This window comes from Mobula birostris, chromosome 2 (assembly GCF_030028105.1).
Source record: "Mobula birostris isolate sMobBir1 chromosome 2, sMobBir1.hap1, whole genome shotgun sequence".
Lineage (NCBI taxonomy): Eukaryota > Metazoa > Chordata > Chondrichthyes > Myliobatiformes > Myliobatidae > Mobula > Mobula birostris.
Window position 1 is genome coordinate 217,227,055 of NC_092371.1, and position 25,472 is coordinate 217,252,526.

General features: G+C 39.7%; 1 protein-coding gene across 6 annotated transcripts in view; it reads right to left on the reverse strand.

Annotated features, from left to right (window-relative positions):
• Positions 1-25,472, reverse strand: part of supt3h (SPT3 homolog, SAGA and STAGA complex component) — a 426,895-nt gene that overhangs the window by 67,022 nt on the left and 334,401 nt on the right. For all 6 annotated transcript variants that reach the window (XM_072251458.1, XM_072251463.1, XM_072251459.1 and 3 more), the window contains 3 exons: positions 9,214-9,326; positions 8,575-8,685; positions 4,391-4,582 (listed from right to left, as the gene is read on the reverse strand). In XM_072251458.1, coding sequence (XP_072107559.1) covers positions 4,391-4,582; positions 8,575-8,685; positions 9,214-9,326 — 416 coding nt within the window. The remainder of the gene's footprint in view (positions 1-4,390; positions 4,583-8,574; positions 8,686-9,213; positions 9,327-25,472) is intronic.

Below are 25,472 nucleotides of genomic sequence, written 5' to 3' on the forward strand. Positions count from 1 at the left end.
AGCCAATTCTGAAATCTGCAGACAAATCATCACAAGGTCCACATTATCAACACCGTCCACATCAGAAACGAGAAAAGGAAATGTGATTGTGTATGATCGTGAAATATAATTAACATGCCAACGAGGTAGAGGGTGACAACGCTCTGTGCTAGTAGCAAAAGATGTGTGTGTCTGTGTGTGTGTACATGTGCACATCTTTGAGGGAACATTGGAGAGGACCTGGTCAAAGTTGATTGGAAGGGGATACTAGCACAACTATGGCTGGAGTTTTTGGAGGCAATTTGGAAGGCACAAAATAGATACACCCCAAAGATGAAGAAGTATTCTAAAGAGAGGATGATGCAACTGTGGCAGACATGAGAAGTCAGAGATGGGATAAAAGGATAACAGAGGACATATAATATAGTAAAAAAATAGTGGTAAGTTAGAGCACTCGAAAGCTTTTAAAAACCACCAGAAGGCAACTAAAAAAGCCATAATAGGGAGAAAAGAGGAAATGTGAAGGTAAGCTAGCCAATAATATCAAATAAATGGTGGACCAAATTAATAAGTATTAAGTAACCAGTTTTCACCGTGGAAGACACTCATGCCAGAAGATCAAGTGTCAGGGGCCCGAACTTAGTGTAGTTGCTATTACTAGGGAGAAGGTGCTTGGGAAGCTGAAAGGTCTGAAGGTAGATAAGTCACCTGGATCAGATGGTCTACACCCAGGGATATGAAAGAGGTAACTGAAGAGATTGGGGAGGTATTAGTAATGATCTTTCAGGAATCATTAGATTCTGGAATGGTTTCAGAGGATTGGAAAATTTCAAATGTCATTCCAGTCTTTAAGAAGAGAGGGAGACAGAAGCAGGAAAATTATAGGCCAGTTAGCCTGTCTTCAGTGGTTGGGAAGATGTTGGAGTCCATTATTAAGGATGAGGTTTCAGGGTACTTGGAAGCACCTGATAAAATAGCAAAGTCAACATGATTTCCTTAAGGAGAAATCTTGGCTGACAAATCTTTGAGGAAATAACAAGCAGGACAGAGAAAGGAGAGTCCATGGATGTTGTTTACTTGGATTTTATGAAGGCTTTTGATAAGCTGCTGGATATGAGGCTGCCTAACAAGATAAGAGCCTATGGTATTACAGGAAAGATACTAGCATTAATAGAAGATTGGCCGACTGGCAGGAGACAAAGAATGGGCATAAAGGGGGTATTTTCTGGTTGACTAGTGGTGTTCCATGGGGTTTGGTGTTGGGACCACTTCTTCTCACATTATACTGTTAATGAGCTGGATTACAGATTTAATGGCTTTGTGGCTAAACTTGCAGATGATACAAAGATAGTTGGAGGAACAGGTAGTGTTGAGGAAGCAGGGAGTCTGCAGAAGGACAAGAGAAGGAGAATGGGCAAAAGAGTGGCAAATGGAAATCAGTATAGGTAACTGTATGGTCATGCACTTTGGTAGAAGGAATAAAGGTGGAGACTATTTTCTAAATAGGGAGAAAGTTCAAAAACTAGAGGCATACAGGGACTTCAGAGACATCGTGCAGGATTCCCTAAAGCTTAGCTTCTAGGTTGAGTCAGTGGTAAGGAAAGGAAATGCAATGTTAGCATTCATTTGAGAAGACCAGAATACAAAAGCAAGAACATAATGCTGAGGCTTTATAAGGCATTGGTTAGACTACACTTTGAGTGTAGTGTGAGCAGTTTTGGGCTCTTTATCTAAGAAAACTAGTGTTGTTATTGGAGAGGGTCCAGAGGAGGTTCATGAGAATTGTTCTGCGAATGAAAGGGTTAACGCTTGAGGTGTGTTTGATGGCTCTGGGCCTGTACTCACTAGTTTAGAAGAATGATGGAGGCCTATTGAAACCTATTGAATATTGAAAGGCCTAAATTGTGTGGTTGTGGCGAGGATGGTTCCTATAGTGGATGAGTCTCAGACTAGAGGGCAGTGCCTCAGAATAGAGGAACCTTCATTTAGAACTGAGATGAGGAGGAATTTCTTTAGCCAGAGGGTAGTGAATCTTCGGAATTCATTGCCACAGATGGCAGTGGAGGCCAAGTCATTGGACATATTTGAAGCGAAGGTTGATAGGTTCTTGTTTAGTCAGGGCATCAAAGGTTACAGAGAGAAGCTAGGAGAATGGGACTGAGAAGGATAATAAATCAGCCATGAAGGAATGGCGAAGCAGACTCGATGGGCAAAGAGCATTATTCTGCGCCTACGGTTAGGATGGTGGTGAACATCGAACACTGCAACATCAATCTGCTCACATGTCTTATGGCCTCAGCAAAACATTATTCTGTGATATCACCAGAATGGAATTTAGGGGAAAGAGAAGTCACCCACTGTGACAGGCCAAAATTTGTAAAAATAATAGCCATGAATGTGTCAGGTACTATTTTGTGGAAATAATTTTTTATTTATAGAAGACTAAGCAGTAAACATGTTACTATTTACCGGAATCCCAACCAACGTTAACCTTTTACCAAGGTGGGGGATGGGCAAGCCAAAGCATACTCAATTTACTGGTGCAGATTAGAAGGGAAAGTTAGATAGACATGGACAAATATAAGAAAAAAAACTACTGTCAAGTTATTGAGTTTTGCTTTATTACAGCAATAGATATTTCTACTTCAATGACTGGGTAAAGCACCATCGCCACAGAGTAAATATTTCATCTTCATTGGTACAGATAACGATATAACATGAGTTGATGAGTCCAGTTTATATTGGTAGCGATGTTTAGCTTCTTGTCAGAATTGATCTTAGTGTTAGGTTACACTCAGTTTTAAGTAAAAATGCACTGATATTTAAATATTATAAGATACAGAACACACATGAACACAGTCAGGAGCAGCAGTAGGCCTCAAGCCTGTCTCACCACCCCATATGATCACAGCTGATCTACCTCAGGCGTTAACTACTACTTTGCGCCAGATCCCCATAATCCTCAATTCTACATCCCAGTTACAACTCTCTGGGGTAAAGAATCCCAGAGACTTACTGCTTTCTGTGAGATTCTACACATCTCACTTATAAATGACAATCCCCCTACTTTGCAACTCCATCCCCTCATTCAAAATTCTTTCACTATTACAATCATCTCGACATCTACCTAGTCATGCCTCCTTAAGATCTTAGATGTTTCAATAAGGTTACCCCTCATTCTTCTAAATTCAAAGAATATAGACGCAGACTGTTATCTCTCCTGATTGGGCAATTCTGCCATCCCAGGATTTAGCCTGGAAAGTTTCCACATGTACTACCTCTAGTGTTACTCTTTCATGTTTCTTAAATCAGTAGGTAGATAGTCTAACACTCTTGTTGTTACATCACCAGCCCCATTCTCTAGAGGTGGCACACTTACCTTAGCTGTCCTTTTCTGTTTTATATACCCACAGAAATTTTTACTGTTCATTTTGACATCAGATGTAAGTTGTCTCTCAAAATCAATTATCATCTTTTGTTATAAGCTTTTATAGTCTTTCACCTTGGTTCCTGAAAAAATGTGTCCCATTTTCTTGTTTGCTACTACCCCTTGCTATTTAAAATGGCCTACTTTCCAATTTGACATTATCCTTGACTTTCTTTATCAAATCTGGATGATTCTCATCTTCCACAGAATCTCTTCTAGTTGGGACATGTTATACTGGGCATTATTAATTATCTGCTCAAATATCTGTTACTGTTCATTTACCAACTTACAGCAAACTGTTAAGAAAGCACAATGTACACTAGCTTTCATAGCAGGAGGATTTGAGTACAAGAGCAATGATGGCTTGCAACACTTATAAAGGTTGTTGGTGAGACTGCACATGGAGTGCTGTATGAAGTTTCTTTTTGATTATACAAAACAAATACAGAATAGAGGAAGCATAGTGAAGATTAATCAGACTGATTCCTACAGCAGTGGAACTGCCAAATGATGAGATATTATCTCAACTACAATTGCATTCAATAGAGCTTAGAAGAATGAGAGGTAATTTAACTGAAATTCTCAAAGTTCTGACGAGGCTGGGCAGACTAGCTGTGGAAACCTGTTTCCACTGTTTGGTGCCAAGGACAAGGTATCACTGTCTCAGGTTATAGGGCAAAAAATTTATGACTGAAATAAGGAAAATTTTCCACATCCAGAGGGAGGTGAACCCATGGAAGTTGCTGTTATACAGGGCCAGTTAAAGTCAAGTTGCTGACTATTTTCAGGAGCCAGATAAGTTTCTAGACAGTAAGGGTATCAACAGGTAGGGAAAAGAGTGGAAACAGAGTATTGGGAAAGATAACCATCAACGATCTTCTGGAACTGCAGAGCAGATAAAAGAGTTAAATGGTTTACATCTGCTCCTATATTCTATGTTTTTATTTTAGAAAGCCGTTTTATCATACAAAAAAATATACTGACCTTTTTTCGTTTGCGAGTTTTTGCCTTGGAATTGCTGGAATCTTGACCCAAGCTTCCATTGCCCACATTTCCTGAATGTGTTTTAGACACATGTGGCACTGTTGATGCTGGTGTAGTTGGGGTTGATGGAGGTGTATTCTCAGGAGATTCAGGATTGTTCTTTACGTTCACAGGTTGAACATGAAGTTGCATCTAAAAGAATGCAAAATTATTTTGCTGAGCGCCTCAAATACAAGTAGATTGTCTACAAACAAGAAATGCAATTAAATATAATGTGGTTTGGTTTTGACTTTGCCTTTGGATTCAATTTCAATGAAATCTTTGTCTTGATGGACATCTCCATCTGTTCTTTATAAGAACTGAATGGTTCATGCACTATATCATAAACACCATGGCCAGCTTGGGTTTTGCGCTATTCTCTCGACAAACCACAGTCACCACCCTTTATGTCTCCCACACTCAATTCTGAAGTCAGGTACTGCTGCTTCATGTCTGCATGTTGAATCTATTGTGACTAATTTCAGACTCACCCTACTACCATGAACTTAGTCACTGGATGCTTTCAACATGTTCATATTTTTTTTCCCATTCTATTGTCACCAGTTGTGATGTGCGAAGCCCTGTGAGTTGCAATCTATGGTATCACACTGGAAACATGGAGTGCTTTAAGTGCATGGAGAAAAAAAGAATAAACTGCTGGAAAAACTCTGCATGTCAAGCAGCATTTGCAGAGGTAAAACGGATGTGTCAGCTTTCCAAGAATAATGCAAAGTCACAACCAAAAACATCAACACATCCCATTTGCCTCCACAGATACTGCTTGACCCACTAAGTTTTCTCCAAGTCTATTTTTTGCTCCAGATTCCAGCACCTGCAGTGTCGTTTCTCTTCTTTAAAAAGCATGCTGCTTTATTCAATGTTCATCTCAAACAGCATACGTGCACAACCACACACACAGATATGTATAACAATATCACATGTAGTTTTTTTTTATATATCATAAATTACATTTGTAAAGAATTGAGATGTAGAACATCCAGGAGCCAGGGTTTCATTAAATGTTGGAACAGACTCAAAGGGCTGATTGACCAATTATTGTTCCCATGTTCCCTACTTTGTTCCAGTTGCATAAAATAATTTTCATTAAAATCTGATGCTGAATTTGAGTTTGCTACCAGGAGAGAAAGAGATCAGATACTGTCCAACTCCGTTGCTAAAATATCGTTCACCGAGTCCATATTGTATTATCCTGGAACCCAAATGGCTCTTATTATGTTTTTCAAGTCTAGTCCAGAGGAAGTTGACAATTAATACAAAGTTGCTGATGATTTATTCTGTTTAAATGGTTCAACATGTAACTATGTCCTTGCAGCATGAACTCCAAATGCTGAGACGCCATTGACACATGGAGAGGAATGTTTTGTCTGAAATGGTAACACGTTCAGTGGAGCAACAGAGCCACCCACACAAGCCAATACTATGTACAGCTTCAGGCTTCATTCATAAGGTGTCCACAGTTATTTGTGCCAAATGGGTGTTAGCTGCACTGCTCTAGTTGTGAGAGAAGAGCACTGCAAATTTCTTGTGCAATTTTCCAAAAAGATTCCAGTGGTGAGTTAAGCCACTCATTGCTTGTGTTGTCCAATATGACTTTTGCCAGAACAGTTGGGCTGCAAACCTCAAAGCCCTAGTCCAACCATGGTTCAAAGAAATAAATCCTGAAGTGAGATTTAAGTGACAGTGACAGCATTTGAACAAGTGTGGCACCTAGACCACCTTAGTAAATGTGAAGTCAATGGTCATCAAAGAGCAAAAATACTTCAGCGATTGGAGACATATCTCGAACAAAAGAAGATAATTGTGTTTACTGAAGACCAATTATCCCCAAGGCATTGCTAGAATTCCCCAGGGCAATGGCCTAGGCACAGCCATCTTCAGCTGCACATCACGATACTGCTTTCAAGCAAAATCAAAGTGGGAATGTTTGCTGATGATTGACCTACACACAACTCTTCAGCAATAAATTAGCCTATGCCCGCATACAGCAAAACTTAGGCAGTATTCAGACATAGAAACATAGAAAATAGGTGCAGGAGTAGGCCATTCGGCCCTTCAAGCCTGCACCACCTTTCAGTATGATCATGGCTGATCATCCAACTCAGAACCCTGTACCAGCCTTCTCTCCATACTCCCTGATCCCCGTAGCCACGAGGGCCATATCTAACTCCCTCTTAAATATAGCCAATGAACTGGCCTCAACTGTTTCCTGTGGCAGAGAATTCCACAGATTCACCACTCTCTGTGTGAAGAAGTTTTTCCTAATCTCGGTCCTAAAAGGCTTCCCCTTTATCCTCAAACTGTGATCCCTCATTCTGGACTTCCCCAACATTGGGAACAATCTTCCTGCATCTAGCCTGTCCAATCCCTTTAGGATTTTATACGTTTTAATAAGATCCCCCCTCAATCTTCTAAATTCCAGAGAGTATAAGCCTAGTCGATCCAGTCTTTCATCATATGAAAGTCCTGCCATCCCAGGAATCAATCTGGTGAACCTTCTTTGTACTCCCTCTATGGCAAGGATGTCTTTCCTCAGATTAGGGGACCAAAACTGCACACAATACTCCAGGTGTGGTCTCACCAAGGCCTTGTACAACTGCAGTAGTACCTCCCTGCTCCTGTACGCGAATCCTCTCACTATAAATGCCAGCATACCATTCGCCTTTTTCACCGCCTGCTGTACCTGCATGCCCACTTTCAATGACTGGTGTACAATGACACCCAGGTCTCGTTGCACCTCCCCTTTTCCTAATTGGCCACCATTCAGATAATAATCTGTTTTCCTGTTCTTGCCACCAAAGTGGATAACCTCACATTTATCCACATTAAATTGCATCTGCCATGAATTTGCCCACTACCTAACCTATCCAAGTCACCCTGCATTCTCTTAGCATCCTCCTCACAGCTAACACTGCCACCCAGCTTCGTGTCATCCGCAAACTTGGAGATGCTGTATTCAATTCCCTCGTCTAAGTCATTCATATTGTAAACAACTGGGGTCCCAGCACTGAGCCTTGCGGTACCCCACTAGTCACTGCCTGCCTTTCTGAAAAGGTCCCATTTATTCCCACTCTTTGCTTCCTGTCTGCCAACCAATTCTCTATCCACATCAATACCATACCCCCAATACTGTGTGCTTTAAGTTTGCACACTAATCTCCTGTGTGGGACCGTGGCAAAAGCCTTTTGAAAATCCAAATATACCACATCCACTGGTTCTCCCCTATCCACTCTACTAGTTACATCCTCAAAAAATTCTATGAGATTCGTCAGACATGATTTTCCTTTCACAAATCCATGCTGACTTTGCCCGATAAGCTAATAGGTGGCAAGTACCAATGGAAATATAAAATACATGGCACATTAGGAGTGTAACTTGTCTGGATTTGTGCAGTTTAGGAGCACTCAACAAACACAAAAACATCCAGGATAAAGCAGCTTGATTTGCATCCTATTTAATAGCCAAAGCTGCAAGTGCACTTTGGCTACCAATGCATACGATCAACAAAGTGCACTGTAGATACCTGCCTGGGCTATTCCTTTAGTACCTCTGAAATAAAAAAAACAAGAGTTTTAGGTTTTCAGAAATACTAGTAATTGTAGGTTCCACTCCAAGTCACACAACACTCTGACTTGGAAATAAATATTTAATTGTTTCTTCAGTATAGCTAAATCAACTTTTCCAGCCTTTTTTCTTGATTGAAACTCACAATGTGGTAATTAGCTGGTCTAGATTTACAATGACTCACCTTTCAATTGATTCAGGCTTGTCCATGGTTTATTTCTCACTAATAAACTGATTGATAGTTTAGGTGGAACTCTATGGGCTGATTATTTTACTTTTTGAGCCATTTCAAAGGTATCATAGGACTAACTTTGCATCTTAAATGATTTCTGGCAGATAGCAGCTAAAGGTGAATAACAATTTATATAAATTTTAATGTTCCTTGTGGAATCTGACTCTGCAATGAGGAGTGTGTACTGTTAGGCAATAGTCCAAATTGGAACACACACAATTGCAGCTTAATATTACTAAAAAATAAATGGTAGCATTTGTGTCTCCATGGGAGAAAATCTGGGAGGCAAATTTCCTTCCACTTAGAGACTATGTTAGTTTGAAGTACTTACCTCAGGCAACGCAGTGTTATGATGTGCAAATATTGTAGACTTGGCGTTATTAAATGGATCACCAGTTTTAGCAGTCATATCTTGCTTCACCAAAAGGGCTAGGTCCACCAGCTTAAAATAATATATTGATATATTACAGGATTTAAACAGAAGTGTTAACTTGACATTATGTGAAGAAATTAGCTAATCTCTTATGAGCCTGGCAATAATTTTGATGTGCTTAAGTAATTCAGAACTTTTGTTGTTAACAGCATAATAAGCAAAAACCACAGAAAGGCATTGCCACTAAACCTCCCACCCTTTCTAAAACATGCATTAAAGAGGCTAACTATTACATCCTTGCATGCAAGTACAAACTGACTATTTGGTTATAGTGATAACCGTCTTCTTGCTCCCCCCTCCCCCCAATTTACGTATGGTTCATCAGTGTTAGTTTGCAATAAAAATGGACCAAGCAAACTCTTTTCACACCTGTCCATTAAAATTCATGACCTCTGAGTTGTTAAATCATCACCAGAGCCACTAGCTATACAATACTTTTTACAGGAACATGCAGTACAGATGATAATACAAAAACCACACCTTAAATGTATTTAACATACTATTATAAATCTCCATTTTATAAAATTAGCACGTTACCTGGGCCACTGTTTCATATGCTAGGTATGCCATGATCTCCAATGCAACTGGATTTGGCTTGACCTCCATGCTACTGCAGTCTAGCCAGTCTTTAAACTTACTTGACTTCTTGGCTGTTAATTATGAGAAAATAAATGAAATATGAAAAAAATGAAAAGCTGTACTCCCATGTATTTTACAGCAGCAGACCTATAAACAAATGTCGAAGACCTTTTCAGCATGTCATCTTGACCTCAAAAACTATAAAGCAATGAAAAATAAGTTTATAAAATTAGCACAACTTCCATTCAATCAGCTTGTGTTCATCAACTCATAGTTTTTAATGGCATTAATTAATTTTACTTTGCATCTTTCTGATAGTTCAACAGTAACATTTGTACTAGGGTTGACCAAATTTTTGGAAGGAAAGAAATAAATTTCAATGGCAGATGTCCACTCATTCCAATAATTATGCTCGTTATTACTATGAATGAACTTTGCAGAGAATCTGAAATCTAGCCGATCATATGATTTTTAACGTTTATTTGTCAACTGTGTAGATATAATCTACACAGCACATTTATTTCTTAAATTTTCATCCTCACTTTCATCCTTCTTTTCAAGACTTCATTCCTCAGATCTTTTTTTTCCATCTAATACATTAATTCTTTCCCCTTCACATATATTCTGTGTAATTTCATTCAATTCTTACTTTTTCAATCACTTCCTTATTAGAATAATGTTTCCCATTTACTTCAAAAATAAAATCTGACCATCAAGAAACAGCCAGCATTAAATTAGATTTTGTGAACAGATAGCTGATGTTTTCATTTATCAAGCTTGGTAAAGAAAATTCAAGAGATTTGGCAAAGTCAGAATAGATAAGTGGCTAGAGTTAGAGTAAGCAAGCTGACTATTAAAGGTCAGAAAATAGGCTAATTGCTAGGTGTTTGGGATGGTCAAGAGGACTGCCAGGGAAAGGCTGAGAAATAAAACCCAGTAAAATTTGGCAAAAAGAGCAGGTACTAATGATGCAGGAACTGGGGGCCAGAACAATTAATTGACACATGGCAGACTACATACAGATAGAGTCACCTATCGTAAGCATCAAGGAGTGCCCCTTTCAATGATTTTGGTGCAACTGCAACCCTAGGTCATTGTCACCTGCCACAATTCCTCACTCATGCTTTTGCTTCATCACTGAGTCTGTTTGCTGTGCTGGGGTCCAGGTATTGACTTTGACAATGTTAGACCTTTAGAGCTTCCCCTTTCTCTGTAACAGATCACTCTGTAAATATATATTGACAAGCAGAAACAGGTTATTGCTTTTTATCATTTAAAGGATGGGAGCATCACCTGCGAGGGCAGCAGCAATTGCACATCCTTTACTGTCTTTGAAGTGAGAGGATTGCAGGTCTTTTTCAGCAGGGAGTTCAGAGTTATTGCTGAGGGTCTGAAGTAACATATACAGCCAGATCAGGTAAGGATGACATTTCCTAAAGCCCATTTGTGAACCAGATGAGCTTTTCAAATAATCTGCTAATTTCAAGTTCGTCAACACTGATATTATATTTTTAATCTCAGTTTACAATAGCTGAACTTAAATTCCTCATGTTGATATTTGAACCTAGTCCAGTTTGTTGGATCTCTAGCTTGATAACTAAGATGAGGTACTATATTCAACATGGTCTCATTGATGTAATTTTAAGCAGTTAACACTCCACCAATTTCTATTTAAGTACTTTATCATATCTCTACATTTTTCTTAACGATTTTCTCTAACAGACGGTGAGTATTTCCAACATTTTCTGTTCTTGTTTCAGATTCCTCCCTATGTAGTTTCCTTTGTTCATTTTCTTTTATAATATACTCCTCATTTTAACATGTCATTGCATTTCACATTTCTCATTCTCCCTCTTTCACAAAGAATTGTCAGTTGAATTAATTTCAGAAAACAAACACCAATATGTTTTATCTACTCCTGATTTGTGTTGTTATTCATGTTTCCCTTTTCCATACACAAGCCATATTGAATACTTAGGGCCAGTGTGTGCACAATAACTCCCTTCCCCACAGGACAAGAGGTTGCTTTCATCAAAACTAATGAATTAACACAATGGACTGATTTTACTGCAACTGACAGAATGCAGTTTTGCCTTTCTTCTCACATCTATTGAGGTTAATAAGACAAAGTGTGAAAATTTAAAATATTGGGCATTGCATGGAAATTCTAATTCAATTCAAGGTCATTACATAGGACTTCTCTTTCCTTACAAAATGAATTAATACATAATATAATGTGTAGATAGTGTGAAAAATGAACTTTAACAAGAATCTTTTAATGTAATGTGCTAACAATTACGCTATCACAGCTCAGTTAATAGGGCCACCATAACTATGCCTCTTATGATTGGAGCAATTTGTTTGACATGGTCAGCTGTATGATCTCTGTGCAATCTTTTCAATTTTAACTTAAGGAGGGCCGAACAAAGATTAATTGTTTTATGGTCTGCACCCGTTAGATTAATACAAAACTATAGTAATGCAAAATAAATCTCGATTATTTGTTTGTCATGTTAGAATCATAAGGAAATTAAACCATTCATCCCACCATTTCCAAACTGACAAAGAAAAAGTGTAACCAGGTATCCACAGCATTACCATCGCTGATCAGCAAGCCGAGCAGCATCAATAACCAGATACTCAACTGGATCAGCAACATCAATACAACGGCTTTAAGAGCAGATCAGACGCTGGAAATCCTGAGCCAAGTGCCTCCCTGCCGGGGCTCTCAAAAAGTTCTCTTAATCCACAAGACACATCAAATACTGATGGAATATGCTCCATGTCGCAGCTTCATCACTAGTCAAAAACAAAGCAGCGCTGCATGCAGGACCCTAAACCTTTACCCACTCTGTCATCAGGGCACTCCATTTGTGTCTTCAAGAAGATGCACTACGTTAGCACCACCCATTCTGCAATTTTTGACACCATTTTTGACAAGGGACTTCCATTACCTACAGGTTCTCCATTATAACAAAGCACATCCTGATTTGAAAGTACATCACTATTTCTTCACTGGCATAGGTCTAAATCCAAGATTATCTCTCCTTCAACAGAAATGTGGGGGGTATCTTGATTAGAAGGACTGCAATGGTTTGAGTTGGCAGCTCACTACAGATTTCTCATGGGCAAATTCAGATGAGTAGTGAATACACAACTCACAACTGAACATTTAAAAAAATCATCCATCAAAATTACAAATAATGTTAGTGATTTTAACAAAATCACCACTGAGCTCATAGCACCTCATCATGACTATAGTTGCTATAGTCCTGATATCATCCATGTTGGAAGTACTTTGTATAATCCTTTTTCTTCAATGGCTTTGTATAACCAAGTGCCAAAGCCACAGACAGTACTTTAATTGTGCCTTGCTGATCACTGCCTAATTCTCTATTAGACAGAGAGAAACACAGTACATAAGCATATCCTTGAGCATACCAAATTCAATCTGACCATCAACCACCAATTATCACTAACCCTACATTAATCCCAGTTTTAATTCCCCAGATTTTACCTTTCACATATACACTAGGGGAAATTTGCAAGGGTCAATTTTACCTACCAACTCACGACTTTGGAATGTTGGAAAAAAACGGAGTCCCCAGAGGGCACCCATGCAGTCAAAGGGAGAAAATGTGTCCTCCACACGGACAAGGTCAGGACTGAACTTTGGTCCTGGCACTCCCAGCCTGTGGTTCTACTAGCTATACCAATGTACCGTCACTTCCCTTATTCTTTATGGTTCTATTTTTGAACTCAAAATGTGGTATTTTTTTTGTTACAACTAATCTGGCTATGCTGGAAATTTTTTAGGAAATTATATTATAAAAACCCCTAATTAGGGCTACATTTGATAGCAAATTTGAAGGAGAGAGGGGGATTGTGATGTACAATTGTTATACTTAAAAATGCTGGATACAGACCAACATTGTGTTGTTATAATGTGCATTCAGCATCAACCATACTGTTGACTGGTAAAAGTGGAAAGATTAAGATCATAATATTCACCTTTGAACTGGTGAAGTACATTTAAGTTGAAGCAGAGAATGGTATTTGTCCATCCTACAGTGTGTTTGTCCTCTATCATCCAGTAGCACTTACATCCACAGAGAAGTGTTCTGAGAGGTTGTTGATGAAACACATCAACGCCTGCCTGAGAAGCAGCTTGGATCAGATTCAAGTTGCCTACTGGCACAACAAGTCCACAACAGATGCCATTCCATTGGCTCTTCACTCAGCTCTGGAACATCTGGACAACAAATATGCATACATCAGGAAGGTCTTAAGTGACTACAGCTCGGCATTCAATACTACCATCTCCTCAAAACTAACCTATAAGCTTCAAGACCTTGACCTCAATACCTCTTTGTGCAATTGGATCCTTGATTGCCTCACTTGCAGACCCCAGTCTCCTTGGGTTTGAAACAACATCCCCTCTACAATCTTCATCAGCACAGAAGCAGTATAAAGCTGTGTGCTTAGCCCCCTGCTCTACTCGCTTGATACCCATGAGTGTGTGACTAAGCGGTCTGCTCCAACGTTTATTTACGTACCACTGTCATAGGCCGAATCAAAGGTGGCTACAAATCACCATGTAGAAGGTAGATTGCAAATCTGACTGAATTGTGCCATAACAACAACCTCTTACTCAATGTCAGCAAGACCAAGAGGCTGATTATTGATTTCAGGAGGAGGAAACCAGAGGTCCATGAGCCAGTCCTCATCGGGGGATCAGAGGTGGAGAGGGTCAGCAACTTTAAATTCTTTGGCATTACCATTTTGAAGTACTTGGCCTGCACCCAGCACGTAAGTGCAATTATGAAGAAAAATGGCAGCAACTCTACTTCATTTGAGGTTTACAAAGATTTGTAATGACATCTAAACTTTGACGAACTTCTATAGATGTGTGGTGGAGAGCATATTGACTGGCTGCATCAAAGCCTAGTATGGAAACACCAATGCCTTTGAACAGAAAATCCTACAAAAGTAGTGGATACGGCTCAGTCCATCACAAGTCCTCCTCACCATTGAGCATGCCTACACGGAACGGTGTTGCAAAAAAGCAGCATGCATCATCAGGGAAACCTACCATCCAGCACATGCTCTCTTCTCACTGCTGCCATCAGGAAGAAGGTACTGGAGCCTCAGGACTCACACCACAAGATTCAGGAACAGTTTCTATCCCTCAACCATCAGGCTTTTGAATCAGAGAGGATAACTTCACTCAACTTCACTTATCCCATTATTGAACTGTTCCCACAACCTCTGGATTCACTTTCAAGAACTCATCATCTCATTTTCTCAATATCTTTTGTTTGTTTATTTATTTCCTTTTTTCTTTCTTTTTGTATTTGCACAGTTTGTTGTCTTTGGCACACTGGTTGTCCATCCTGTTGGTGCAGTCTTGCTTTGATTGTATTATGGTTATTGGATTTATTGAGCATGCCTACAAGAAAATAAATCTCAGGTTTGTATACAGTGACATATATGCACTTTGATAATAAATTTACTTTGAACTTTGCAGAAAATTATTGTTGTTTGCATGACCTGAATTTCATGGCTTAGGTGGTTCAATAACCTGCCGTAAGAGGTGGAAGTCAGTGAATGCATCTTCAAATGTCAGATCCTTACAGTAACACCAAAGGTGTCAAACCTGGCCCCACCTATCACCTTCCAGCTTGTACTCCATCCTCTTCCCCCACTTTCTGATTCTAGCTTCTTCCCCTTTCTTTCCAGTCCTGATGAAGGTTCTCAACCTGAAAAGTCAACTGTTTATTCATTTCCATAGATGCTGCCTGACCTGCTGAGCTCCTCAAGCATTTTATGTGTGTGTTACTCATGAATGTTCAATTCATCATATCCATTGCTAACCATAAAAAATACCACCCCCCCCCCCACCACCACCATTAGGAATCTATCAATTTGGCCTCAGACTGATCATTCATGTTCCTCACACACTTAACACCGTCATAAGCATTATAGCTATGCATGTCTCAGAGCTTGCATAGAGTGTCGCAATGACAAGCACTTCATTCCAACAATTTGGATCTTGCTTGCAGAAGCAAGAGCTATACAAGTGGAGAAAGTAGAAGTGAACAACAGGGGACAGGAAACGAAGTGTTAAAAACATGGGAAATAGGAGCAAGACGAACTTCCAACATGATCTCATTGTTCTGCATGTTTCTTGAATCTGTTATTATCCAGAAATCTATCCATTTCCATTTTAAACTAACTCACTGACTGGGCATCCACAGCCTTCTGCAGTAGAGAACTCCAAGATTCATCATCCCTTATCTGACTAAATTTCTCCTCATCTCGGTGCTCAATATTCTCAGTAGGGACTCTGGAGTGCTCAGCCAGGGGCAATATCCTGATTTGAAAGCTGCAGATTGTGTAAGCAATTAGTTTGTTTACATAATTCTCCACACCAGTCTTCTGTAAGAGCCATTTTTAAATTCAGATACCTCAGTGTAACCTCAGCAGACAGCAGTAGGCCATTTTTATTTATCTTATTGATTTACTGGCTTATTACAGTCACATGTACTGAGATAGAGTGAAAAACTTTTGTCTGTGTGTCATTTTCAGAATGCTGGAAATAGTGTTGTAACGACTGAGGAGCGGCACTGTAGGTAAATCAAGCACAAGGGCCACAACAATGTAGTTTGGGAAATCAGTATTCATCTTTAGCATATGAGAGGTCGGTCGATGAGGCTGATAAATGCAGGATAGAAGCTGTCCTCAAGTCTGATGGTATGTGCTTCCAAGCTTTTATAGCTACTGCTTGAGCGGAGAAGAGAGAACAACCCAAGTGGTGGAGGGGGGGTGGTATCTGGTTATATTGGCTGTTCTCTCGAGGCAGCACGAATTGTAGGAAGTGAAGGAGAGGCTGAGGCTCCGTTCACAGCGCTCTGCAAGATCTCGAGGTCTTGGACAAAACAGTTGCCATACCAAACAGTGATGCATCCAGATAGAATGCTTAGCTAACGGTGACATGTTAAATTTCTTTCACCTTCTGAGAAAGTAAATGCATTTACATATTTTGTTACCAAGGCCAGGACCAATAGTTGGTGATACTTACACTTAGAAGTGAACCTGCAACAGCTCACTGCTTCCATTGAAGTAGCTAACCAGTATTATGCATGTTTTAATGGAAGCTTAGACTGCTGTCATCATAAATGTGGATTTGTCTTCAAAACGGGATTGCCAGTTGTCACAGCACTGCTTTCCAATAGATCACCAGGATTACTGAAGTAACTCAGGGGATGTTTCTTGCTCATGCAAGTCATACAGGATTCCTACTGTTTTGTTAGGAGCATGCAATAACCAACTGGGCTTCTAAAATTAAAATTCATTTCCTTTCCAATCCATATTAAGTCAAATTACTTATGGATGCCATGGTAGTGTAGTGGTTAGCGCAATATTATGGACTAGTTCCTGAGGATTGGAGGGTGGCTAATGTAACTCCACTTTTTAAAAAAGGAGGGAGAGAGAAACCGGGGAATTATAGACCGGTTAGCCTAACGTCGGTGGTGGGGAAACTGCTGGAGTCAGTTATCAAGGATGTGATAACAGCACATTTGGAAAGCGGTGAAATGATCGGACAAAGTCAGCATGGATTTGTGAAAGGAAAATCATGTCTGACGAATCTCATAGAATTTTTTGAGGATGTAACTAGTAGAGTGGATAGGGGAGAACCAGTGGATGTGGTATATTAGGATTTTCAGAAGGCTTTTGACAAGGTCCCACACAGGAGATTAGTGTGCAAACTTAAAGCACACGGTATTGGGGGTAAGGTATTGGTGTGGGTGGAGAGTTGGTTAGCAGACAGGAAGCAAAGAGTGGGAATAAACGGGACCTTTTCAGAATGGCAGGCGGTGACTAGTGGGGTACCGCAAGGCTCAGTCCTGGGACCCCAGTTGTTTACAATATATATTAATGACTTGGATGAGGGAATTAAATGCAGCATCTCCAAGTTTGCCGATGACACGAAGCTGGGTGGCAGTGTTAGCTGTGAGGAGGATGCTAAGAGGATGCAGGGTGACTTGGATAGGTTGGGTGAGTGGGCAAATTCATGGCAGATGCAATTTAATGTGGATAAATGTGAAGTTATCCACTTTGGTGGCAAAAATAGGAAAACAGATTATTATCTGAATGGTGGCCGATTAGGAAAAGGGGAGGTGCAATGAGACCTGGGTGTCATTATACACCAGTCATTGAAAGTGGGCATGCAGGTACAGCAGGCGGTGAAAAAGGTGAATGGTATGCTGGCATTTATAGCGAGAGGATGCAAGTACAGGAGCAGGGAGGTACTACTGCAGTTGTACAAGGCCTTGGTGAGACCGCACCTGGAGTATTGTGTGCAGTTTTGGTCCCCTAATCTGAGGAAAGACATCCTTGCCATAGAGGGAGTACGGAGAAGGTTCACCAGATTGATTCCTGGGATGGCAGGACTTTCATATGAAGAAAGACTGGATGAACTGGGCTTGTACTCATTGGAACTTAGAAGATTGAGGGGGGATCTGATTGAAACGTATAAGATCCTAAAGGGATTGGACAGGCTAGATGCAGGAAGATTGTTCCCGATGTTGGGGAAGTCCAGAACGAGGGGTCACAGTTTGAGGATAGAGGGGAAGCCTTTTAGGACCGAGATTAGGAAAAACTTCTTCACACAGAGAGTGGTGAATCTGTGGAATTCTCTGCCACAGGAAACAGTTGAGGCCAGTTCATTGGCTATATTTAAGAGGGAGTTAGATATGGCCCTTGTGGCTATGGGGGTCAGGGGGTATGGAGGGAAGGCTGGGGCGGGGTTCTGAGTTGGATGATCAGCCATGATCATAATAAATGGCGGTGCAGGCTCAAAGGGCCGAATGGCCTACTCCTGCACCTATTTTCTATGTTTCTATAACAGCCTGGGGTGTTATGGAGTTCGGAATTCAACTCCAGACCCGCTCTGTAGGGAGTTTCTGTCCTTCATGTGGAATGTGTGGTGTACCTGGTAGGTTAAATTGTCATTGTAAATTGTAACATGATTAGGTTAGCATTAATTAGGCTTGTGGGGTTGTGTAGCTCGAAGGGCCTACTCCATGCTGTATCGCTAAATAAATTAATTAATAAATATATATATTTTGAAAAGAAAAGATTTATTGAGATACTGTACGGAATAGGCCCTTCTGGACCTTCAAACCACACCAGCCAGCAACCCCCAATTTACTCCAGCCTAATCACAGGACAATTCACATCGACCAATTAACCTACCAACTGTGGGAGGTAACTGGAGCACGTGGAGGAAACCCACATGGTCATAGGAAATATCTTCTAAGGTCTAGCTGCAGCCCTGGGCAACGGACCCGAAGACAGGCCAAGGCACATGGAAATTGGACATTAAGGGAGTGCACATTTGCCTTTGAACTGTGTGAATGTTCGAAGAGTAATTAACCTCATTAATGGGCATGGAGTCCCATTTACGCAGTCTGAGTAGGAATGACAGATTTCTTGCCCTAAAGGCTTTATGTATTTGTTGTGTTTTACAATCATCCGGTATTTACATAGTCACCAATACGGAATCTTGCATTTATTCTGGATTTTATACCACAATGAAAAACAGACTCATTCAGGATTCTGAATTTCTAATATGGATGCAAAACAAGCTGCTAAATTAGGAAATCATGCTAAAGCAAGTGAAAAGAATTATCAACACTCAATGCTTAACATCAATTTATGGCCATCTTTGAAGACATGGAAAAGAAAAGGCTGAATTTTGGCAGCGGTCTGGGAAGTTATTGCTTCAGAGTTTCCCATCCAAAAATCCTACCACCCCCATCCCTCCCTTTATGGCCTCCAGTAAATACCCAGACCCAGGTTTTTCCAACAGCAATGTTAGTTAAATGGAACTGATAGAGCTGGTAATCGAAATAAACAGTCCAGGAAAGGCCTTTGCTGGAATATACTTGGTGCCAACTAATGTTGTGTCCATACTTTAGGTCACAAAGAGATTTAAGAAATAAAGAAAGTGCCACATCAAGGAGTTTCAATTATGTTTTGCAAATCACCCACTCTAGCTGTTCCTTTTAAAAATAACCCATTACGCTATTTACAAATCTGAGTAATCTCACATGATGTCAACATGTCTGTTGTGTCACTCTAATTAAATTCAACTTTGGCAAACTTCTTAACTTCAACTAATCATCTATAAATTAGAAGATCACACAACTATCAGAAATTCATGATTAATGGAGAATAAAATAGTGTTTAATGTAACACATTTGAACCAATTTTTAAAAACTATTTGTCTTTGTTGTATTCTATATTTTTTCCTGATCGGCATCAGACATATATATTTTCTGCTGAGAATGAATCCCAGACCAAGGCTGTGTCAGAGCAGCTGCACTTCAAAGGCAGGAAGGGATAAAGACATTTGGTGGAGTTTTAGTTTAAAACATAGTCAACCAACCATTTCGTTTCCTAAAAAAAGCACTCATTTTAACAGCTCAATATATTATTTCTCAGAATTTACTGGAGAAATGGTACCCTGAGAAAGTAGCAGCAAATTACTTTGCATCAGAACGCCCATGAGTGATTCAGTGTAATTTGATATTTGAAATATTATATGTAATAAATTGGATTTCAGATATTGAAAAAATGCTCTCAAGATAGCTTGAAATGAAATATTGAGAAATTCATTAAACTGACAGAAAGAGGGCCTGTTTAAATGGTGACAATATTCTGCTTTGTATTGAAATCATGTGCCAGTTTGTCATGATTTAATTGCCTACTTCATTGTTTATAACCTTTAACCTGAGCTCTTAGTCATCTATTATCAACAACTCGAGGTAGTGAGCAAGCTTTTTAATTTACAACTTGTTATTGTACTAGTTCACAAACACTTCCAGTAACTAAGTCATAAATGTCGATAAGCATTAATTATGTGAACACTGTATTTAGCCTTGGAATGTGGAGCTTAGGCCAAATTGGCCTGAAATGAATGGACATCACAGCAGGAAGTTTTAAAAGCTAGATGGACTGCTAGTTAAGTAGATTCCTTTGTGCTGAACTTGTTTGTGATCAGCCATTGCACACAAGTTGCCAAATGTCCAGAGCCTACACAATTTTACTGATCTCAGGGAGCTCCTTCAATCTTGATTTTATATACAGAACTTTCAACGATCTTCTGTAAAATTAAACTGAATTATAAAGATAATTTCTATAAATTATTTTACACAATTTAATGCTCATCCACCACAAGCACAGAAAGCTAATTTATACATGCATGCCCTAGCTTCACTGAAATGGTTACAGAACTACAGGAAGAATGCTCTCAAATTCTCAATATACCTCACAGTTTCATTACAAATATCCTTAAATTTGCAGGATGTTTCAAAAATCAATTCTAAGTTCTCCGGAGCTGAATTACAATAATCTGACTTATAGACTGTTGATGCTGTTAGGTTTTGTAGGTACAAACTAAATTTATTTAACATTCATGATGTACTTAAAAATTTCTGTAAGTTTTTTTTATAACATAGGTACTATGCAGAGCAATGGTGTCATTGACTCCAAAGAAAGGTCCCTCTATGGTGTGAATTTCACTTTTCCCATACTAAGTGCTATTAACATTATTTGAAAAGGATCACTGACATCCAGCAACAGAGATATTATTAAGCAGCTAATCACATTGAAGAATTCTTACAGACAGTAGTCCAGAAGTAAAAAGTGCAACGTCTTTTTTTTTAATGTTAAGCAGAATATAGCTTTTTTTAAAAGTCACTTTAAGGTATGCAATTTAAAAATATTTACCAGGAGAAATGGCAATTGATACTTATCATAAATTGATATTCTACAGGATCAAAAAATGTGTTAAGCAGTAATTAAGCTTAATATACCTTTAAAAAACTGAAGGCTCTTGTAACAAAGTTTCAAGGTTTTTTTTACAAGCAAGAATAAACATTGAAGGTTATTACTGATTACAGAAAATGCAGTTAAAATAATACTGCTTATGGAGGAGACAAAAGTTACCAACAAACTTTCTGTTCCTAGTTCATATGCAAATACTACAGAAGCTGCCATCAGATTTCTCCCAGAACAACAATAAACACTTTTGATCACAACCGTTATTATAGAGTGCAAATACCAGGCTAATATTGCAATAATCTAACTTATTGATTGTTGATGCTGTTAGGCTTTGTAGATAGAAACTACAAAGGACTGTGAGAGTCAAAATTGGTCCTCTGGAAGATCAGAATGGTAATTCATGCGTGGAGCCAAAAGAGATGGGCGAGATTTTAAGATTTTTTTTGCATCTGTGTTTACTCAAGAGACACACTGAGTCAAGACAAGTGAGGCAAAGCAGTGTCGACTTCATGGACCCTATACAGATTACAGAGGAGGTGTTTGCAGTCTTGAAGCAAATTAGGATGGATAAATTCCCAGGGCATGACAAGGTGTTCCCTCGGACCCTGTGTGAGAAAGGTGCAGAAATTACAGGGGCCCTAGCAGAGATATTTAAGTCAACCTTAGGGACAGGTGAAGTATTGGAAGATTGGAAGACACCTGAAGTTGTTCCGCTGTTTAAGGCTCTAAAAATAAACCAGGAAATTATGGGCCAGTAAGCCTGACATCAGTAGTGGAAAAGTTATTGGAAGATATTCTAAGAGACTGGACATATGAGTATTTGGATAGACATGGACTGATTAGGGATAGTCAGCATGAGATTATCCATTGTAGGTCGTGTCTAACCAATCTTACAGATATCTCAATAAATTACCAGGAGAGCCAATAAAGGCAAGGCAGTGGATGTTGTCTACCTGGACTTTAGCAAGGCACTTGACAAGGCCCCGCATGGGTTGTTAGTCAAGAAGATACAGTTGCTCAGCATTCAAGATATGGGAGTATATTGGATTAAACAATGGCTTTGTGGGAGAAGCCAGTAAGTGATAGTAGATGGTTGTCTCTCTGACTGAAGGCCTGTGACTAGTACAGTGGCACAGGGATTGGTGCTGTGTCTACTGTTATTTTTCATCTATATCAATAATCTGCATGATAATGTGGTTAACTGAATCAGCAAGTTTGCAGATGACACACAAATTTGCGGGTGTGGTGGACAGCGAGGAAGGACTATCAGAGAGCTGTCAGTGAGATCTGGACCAGATGGAAAAATGGGCTGAAAACTAGTAAGTGGAATTTAATGCAGACAGGTCCGCAGTGAGGCACTCGATAGGACCAACCGAAGTAGGTCTTACACAGTGAAATTTAGGGCCCTGAAAAATACTATCCAATGCTATCTGAAGAATACAGATCCATAATTCATTGAAAGTTGGGTTGCATGATCATAAACAAAGCTTTCGGCACATTGGCTATCATAAATCAAAGTATTGAGTACAGGAGATGGGATATTATGTTGAAATTGTATAAGACATTGGTGAGACCTAATTTGGAGTATTGTGTGCAGGTTTGTTCACCTGCCAATGGGAAAGATATACATAAGGTTGGAAGAGTAGAGATAAAATTTACAAGGATATTGCTGGTTCTGGAGAATCTCAGTTATAAGGAAAAATTGAATAGGTTAGGACTTTATTCCTTGGAACATAGAAGATTGAGGGGAGATTTGATAGTGGTATACAAAATTATGAGGGCATAGTCAGGGTAAATGCAATCAGGATTTTTGCACTGATGTTGGGTGGAACTACAGCTAGAGGTCATGGGTTAATGGTGAAAGGTGAAAAGTTTAAGGGAAATGTAATGTATGGATCTATTTTTTTTTTTAGAGCAATGACTCCTCCTTTAGAACCACGTATTGATCTCAAGTGTATTGTTCTCTTGCTTGCTCTTGCCAGGTATGATGTTGTGGCCATCACTGAATCATGGCTGAAGGATGGTTGTAGTTGGGAGCTGAATGTGCAAGTTACACATTATATCGGAGGGATAGGAAGATAGACAGAGGGGGGTGGCGTGGCTCTACTGGTAAAGAATGGCATCAAATCAGTAGAAAGATATGACATAAGAACGGAAGATGTTGAATCCTCGTGAGTTAAGTTAGGAAACTGCAAGGGTAAAAGGATATTGATGGCAGTTTTATACAGGCCTCCCAACAGTGGCTGGGAGGTGGACCACAGGTTACAACAGGAAATAGGAAAGGCGAGTCAAAAGGGCAATGTTATGGTAGTCTTGGGAGATTGTAACATTCAGGTCAACTGGGAAAATCAGGCTGGTAATAGATCTCAAGAGAGTGAGTTTGTTGAATGCCTAAGAGATAGCTTTTTTAGAGCAGTTTGCTGTTGAGCCTACTAGGGGATCAGTTAGACTGGACTGGGTGTTATGTAATGAACTAGAGGCGATTAGGGAGCACAAGGTAAAGGAGCCAGGGATTACAATATGATTAAGTTCAACTTGAAACTTGATAGGGAGAAAGTAATGTCTGATGTAGCAGTATTTCAGTGGAGTAAGGGAAATTACAGTGATATGAGAGAGGAGTTGGCCAAAGTAAATTGGAAGGAGCTGCTTGCCGGGATGTCAGCAGAGCAGCAATGACATGCATTCTTGAGAAAAATGAGCAGGATGTATGTATTCCAAAAATGAAGAAATATTCAAATTGTAAAACAGTACAACTGTGGGTGACAAGGGAAGTCAAAGCTATTGTAAATGCAAAATAAAGGGCATACAACAAAGCAAAAATTAGTGGGAACATAGAGGATTAGGAGTTTTTAAAAACCTACAAACAGAAACTAAAAAAATTATTAGAAGGGAAAAGATGAAATATGAAAGCAAGCTAGCAAATAATATCAAAGTGGATAGAAAAAGTTTTTTCAAGTATGTTAAAAAAAGAGAAATGAGAGTGGACAAAGGACCGCTAGAAAATGAGGCAAGAGAAATAATAACGGGGGACAAGGAAATCGTTGATGAACTAAATGAGTATTCTGCATCAGTCTTCACTGTGGAAGACACGAACAGTATGCCTGATGCTGTATTGTGTGAAGGAAGAGAAGTGGGTGCAGTTACAAGAAAGAAGGTGCTCAAAAAGCTGAAAGACCTAAAGGTACATAAGTCACCTGGACTAGATAAACTGCACCCTAGGGTTCTGAAAGAGGTAGCATTGGAGATTGTGGTGGCATTAGAAATAATCTTTCAAACGTCATTGGACTCTGGCATGGTGCCAGAGGACTGGAAAATTGCAAATGTCACTCCACTCTTTCAGAAAGGAGGAAGGCAGCAGAAAGGAAATTACAGACCACCTAACCTGATCTCAGTGGTTAGGAAGACGTTAGAGTCAATTGTTAAGCATGAGGTGATGGAGTACTTGGTGACAAAGGACAAGGTAGTACCAAGTCAGCATGGTTTCCTACAAGGAAAATCCTGTCTGACGAACCTGTTGGAACACTTTGAGGAGATTACTCGTAGAATAGATAAAGGGGATGCAATGCCTTGTGCATATTTGGACTTTTAGAAGGCCTTTGACAGGGTGCCACTAATGAGGCTGCTTACCAAGTTAAGAGCTCATGGTATTACAGGAAAGTTACTAATGTAGTTAGAGTATTGGCTGATTAGTAGGAGGCAGTGAGTGGGAATAAATGAATCCTTTTCTGGTTGGCTGCCAGGGACTAGTGGTGTTCCGAAGGGGTTGGTGTTGGGACCGCTTCTTTTTATGCTGTATATAAATGATTTAGATGATGGAATAGATGGCATTGTTGCCAAGTTTGTAGATGATACAAAGATTGGTGGAGGGACAGATGGTGTTGAGGAAACAGGTAGGATGCAGAAAGTCTTAAGACAGATTAGGAGAATGGGCAAGAAAGTGGCAAATGAAATACAATGTTGGAAAATGCATGGTCATGCACTCGGGTAGTAGAAATAAATGAGTGGACTATTTTCTTAATGGAGAGAAAATCCAGGAATCTGAGATGCAGAGGGACTTGGGAGTACTTGTGCAGAGCACACCTTTTTTAACTTGCAGGTTGAGTCGGTGGTGAGGAGGGCAAATGCCATGTTAGCATTAGTTTCAAGGGGTCTAGAATACAAGAGTAAGGACTTGTTGCTGAGGCTTTATAAGACACTGGTGAGGCCTCATCTTGAGTGTCGAGAACAGTTTTGGGCCCCTCATCTTAGAAATGACGTGCTGGCATTGGAGAGGGTCCAGAGGAGGTTCACAAGGATGATTTCAGGAATGAAAGGATAATCATAGAAGGAACATTTGATGGCTCTGGGTCTGTACTAGCTGGAATTCA